Source organism: Buceros rhinoceros, unplaced genomic scaffold, assembly GCF_000710305.1.
Source record: "Buceros rhinoceros silvestris isolate BGI_N320 unplaced genomic scaffold, ASM71030v1 scaffold21378, whole genome shotgun sequence".
In the NCBI taxonomy this organism is placed as follows: domain Eukaryota; kingdom Metazoa; phylum Chordata; class Aves; order Bucerotiformes; family Bucerotidae; genus Buceros; species Buceros rhinoceros.
Window position 1 is genome coordinate 22,126 of NW_010425401.1, and position 3,861 is coordinate 25,986.

At 49.9% G+C, this 3,861-nt stretch overlaps 1 protein-coding gene across 1 annotated transcript in view; it reads left to right on the plus strand.

Moving 5' to 3' along the window:
- Window positions 1–2,545: 2,545 nt before the first annotated feature.
- The window catches only part of PVRL1 (poliovirus receptor-related 1 (herpesvirus entry mediator C)), a gene marked incomplete at its 3' end in the record, with an annotated part of 5,800 nt that continues 4,484 nt past the window's right edge, over window positions 2,546–3,861 (plus strand). Inside the window, exons 1-2 of the mRNA XM_010141146.1 lie at window positions 2,546–2,918; window positions 3,616–3,823. Of these exons, the coding sequence (XP_010139448.1) occupies window positions 2,546–2,918; window positions 3,616–3,823 (581 nt within the window). The remainder of the gene's footprint in view (window positions 2,919–3,615; window positions 3,824–3,861) is intronic.

Consider the following 3,861-nt stretch of genomic DNA (forward strand, 5'->3'; position numbering starts at 1 on the left):
CAGCCAGGCAGCCGTGAGGGGGGAGGCACGTTGTTCCCAGGGCCTCCTCTACATGATTGCTTTTGCTCTCCGGCAAGCTCCCACATGCTTTGCGAGGCTCTAAAGGCTTCAGAGCCAGGCTGCTTGGCAAAGCTGTTGCTCACCTCTGTGGGTGTGGGCAATTCTGCAAGAGGCTCTCTCGCCTCCAGGGTAGAAGGAGCGGCATATGCTGCAAAGCATGTTTGAGACATCTACACCCTCCCAATCCACCCATTCTTTCCTCAAATCCCAGCACAGCATTATCTAAACCCAGCCCTGCTCTGCACCCAGTGCCCTCGTTTTGTCAGGATGGCTGCTCGGGTCCTGCGGAACACAGGCCAGACTGGTGTCAGAAGAGTCTTTCACTGTGTCTCACTGCCTGGACATCCTGATGCAGTAGAAGGCCAGTGCCTCTGGCTGGCATGGAGAAACATGGTCCAGCCACGACTTTATCAGAGCAGGAACACCCCTTCCCTCTGGTTTCTGGAGGGACATGCGTGGCAAAAATGGCCCTGGGTACACCGGGAGGGGGAACGTGCAACCCTGACAGCTCAGCTGGCAGCCTCTGAGGACTCATGGCTACGTACATGCAGGCACATGAGGGCACCAGTGCTTTGCTGTGGCTGTAAGCAGCACTGGAAAGCATTCCTCAGCACCCAGCTGCACTGCTAGGGTGTGGGGCTAACCAGCGCTTGGCTCAGGGAAGGGGGCAAGTTCACACAAAGCTCTAGAGACCGAGTTTCGGTCCTAAGTGCTGATGACTGTGGTCAGCTGATGGCGTCTCATGGCTGGGCTGGATTTTTGAGGCTTGTCCTCAGGGTCGCAGGCTTGGCAAGGAAGGAAGGAGAATTGGAGAAAGAAGAGGCTTAGATGAGATGCGGGGACTGAGATCAGGCTGAATACAGCAGGCGTGGAACGAGGGGGCAACAGGGGAGTGTGCCAAGAGCACAGTGAAGGCGGTGTTTGTGGGTGAGAAGACTTTGGAATGCCTGCCCTTGTGTGTGTGAGAAACTGCAGGAAGGAGACTCTTGTTCAGGTTCACGTGTAGTATCACAGAATAACTTTGGTTGGAAGAGGCCTTTGGGATCGTGAGTCCAACCATTCACCCTGCACTGCCAGGTCATCACTGAACCATGCCCCTAAGCACATCTGAATGTCTTTTAAATTCCTCCAGGGATGGGGACTCCACCACTTCCCTGGGCTTCACAACCTTTTCTGTTAAGACATTTTTCCTGATATCCAACCCAAATCTCCCTGGCACAACTTCAGGCCATTTCCCCTCATCCTGTCTCTTGTTACTTGGCAGAACAGACCAACTCCCACATCACTACAACCTCCTTTCAGGAGGAGAAGGGCACATCCGTGAGGGGTCTGTGGGGGCTAAGAATACAAAGTTCATTTTGACCTTCATGGGGAGCCTGTTCGTCCTTGGAAGAACAGGGTAGGGGGGACATTTCAGAAATGCTATGTCCCCTCAGTTAGAAGATGTTGTCTGGTTTCTGTTGTTACACATTTTTTTCTTTCTTGAGCCTCTCTTTCATTACCCTTTCATGTTTCTCACTCTTTGTACATCTTTCTTTTTTTATTACCCCTTCCTTTCCTTTACTCCCAGTCTCCCAGAATACATCCAATTTCAGATTCTGCCAGAAGCAGTGAGAGAAACCCGCTTTTCTTGTTCTTGCCACCTTGCTTGTCTCTGGTATTTATCGCATAAATACTGGCTGTATAATTACCAGAGCATTATCTCTAAACGTACAGATTAGAGAAAGACACAGCAGCAGCCAAGGATGAATTTCAGGGTCAATCTGGTGGGATACATTTTTCTCCAGCTGTTGGGAGAAATCAGCTAAGGCAGAGTAACAGTCATGAACACCAGCCACCACTTTTGCCAAGCACTTTTCAGGTTTACTCCACAGAATCAAGATGGAAGGTTCCTAATTGCAGCCACTTCTGGGGTTAAAAGAAGGCCACAGAAACGATTTAGATCAGGCAGGTCGATCGTGCAGGGGATACAGGCTCTGCTGTAAAGCTGTTCTTACATGGGAACTCTTGCTGCTCTGAAGCCAAGGCTGAGTCTTTGCAGCTCGTTTAATGACTGGTGCGTTTCCAGTAGGATGAAGTGGATGTCTGAGTGTATGTTAGGCTGTGTATGCTGATAAATAGCAGTGCTCTCATGTGCCTCCAGATACGCTTGCTCTGTACGTTTTACAAGAGATGTATTATTGACCCAGCCTTGTGCCTTTTGGTGACCGTGAGCCCTAGGCCAGTTGCAGAGCATTGCAGCTGGTCATAGTGGAGTGTGAACACTAGTTGTGGGAAGGAAGGAAAGTGTTTATGGACGTGAACAAAGCTGCAAGGAGCTGCAGGTGGATGCAAGTAGTTGCAGAAGCTACTGAGTACGTGTAGCTACAGACTGTTGTATATCAGCCATACCAAGAAGAAGCAAATGGAATAAATAAAGGAGTTCATGGGCCTGATGTCCAAGAACTGTTCTTTTTCTCTCTCTCTGAGAAGTACCTGTACATTCATGACTTTCTATTTTATTGCAGGGCTGCAAGCTCAGACTGTCTTAGTCAATGACACAGTCTCAGGGTTTATTGGAACGGACGTGGTCCTGCACTGCAGCTTCACCAATCCACTCCCCCATGTGAAGATCACGCAGGTCACGTGGCAGAAAGCCTCCAACGGCTCCAAGCAGAATGTGGCCATCTACAACCCTGCCATGGGGGTCTCCATCCTCTCTCCCTACAAAGAGCGGGTGACTTTCCGGAATCCTTCCTTCACAGATGGCACCATTCAGCTCTCTCGGCTAGAGCTGGAGGATGAGGGAGTTTACATCTGTGAGTTTGCTACCTTCCCAGCTGGCAACCGGGAAAGTCAACTGAACCTCACTGTGCTGGGTAAGATACTGGACAAGCTTTGTAGTGTGAACCATTGCCTTCAGTTAAACAGATCTGGAGGAACCTGAGATCCTGTCCTGGGAACTCAGGGCAAAGGTGAATCTTTGGTGTAAGTTTTACCTTTGATGATCTTTGAGGTTGACTGTAAAGAGGTGAAGAACAGGGAACCCAGGGTAGGTGGTTCGCTGACCTATCACAGGAACACCTCTTTCCAGGCCTCAGTTCCCCTATCTCTTAATGCAGACACAATAACAGAGACCTGTTCCCTAAAGGAGGGGTGAATTTTAATGATCTGGTGGTTGTCAAGAGAGCAGAAAGAAAAGACAACAGAGAGATCCTCAGCACAAGTAAAGCTTGTCCATGGAGCTTGGTCTTGTGAGTGAATAGACCCTACCAAAGGTCTACATGATTCCTTTGCTCTCTAAGAAATTTCAATTTCTTATTCTAATGTAGGGCTAAAAACCTATGGCAGGAAGGGATTGACTTTCTATTGTGTAGCTGTGCACCTAGGACACCTCCACTATTCTTTCCCCAGAGTAGGTTGCTGGCAATTTGCAGCAGCTCTGTGTTCACTACAAGGTCTGTCACAGGCTCAGTGGTGCTAGTTGTCTCTTGGATTGTAGAAAAGAGGCTAGCAATGCTTTTCTAACCTTCCCTTTGTACCCTTTTCTTCTCCTCCTTTTTGCACTTCTTGCAGCTAAGCCCACAAATCGGATGGAGGGCACCAAGCGGCCACTTATTGCTAAGTCTGGCAGGACAGAAAAGATCTTGGTAGCCACCTGCACCTCCTCTAATGGGAAGCCCCCCAGCACTGTCACCTGGGACACCAAGCTCAAAGGGGAGGCAGAGTTTCAGGAGATCCGGAATAGCAATGGCACCATCACAGTTATCAGCCGGTACCGGCTGGGGGCGCGGCCGGGGGGGCCACGGGAGAGCGTCCCAC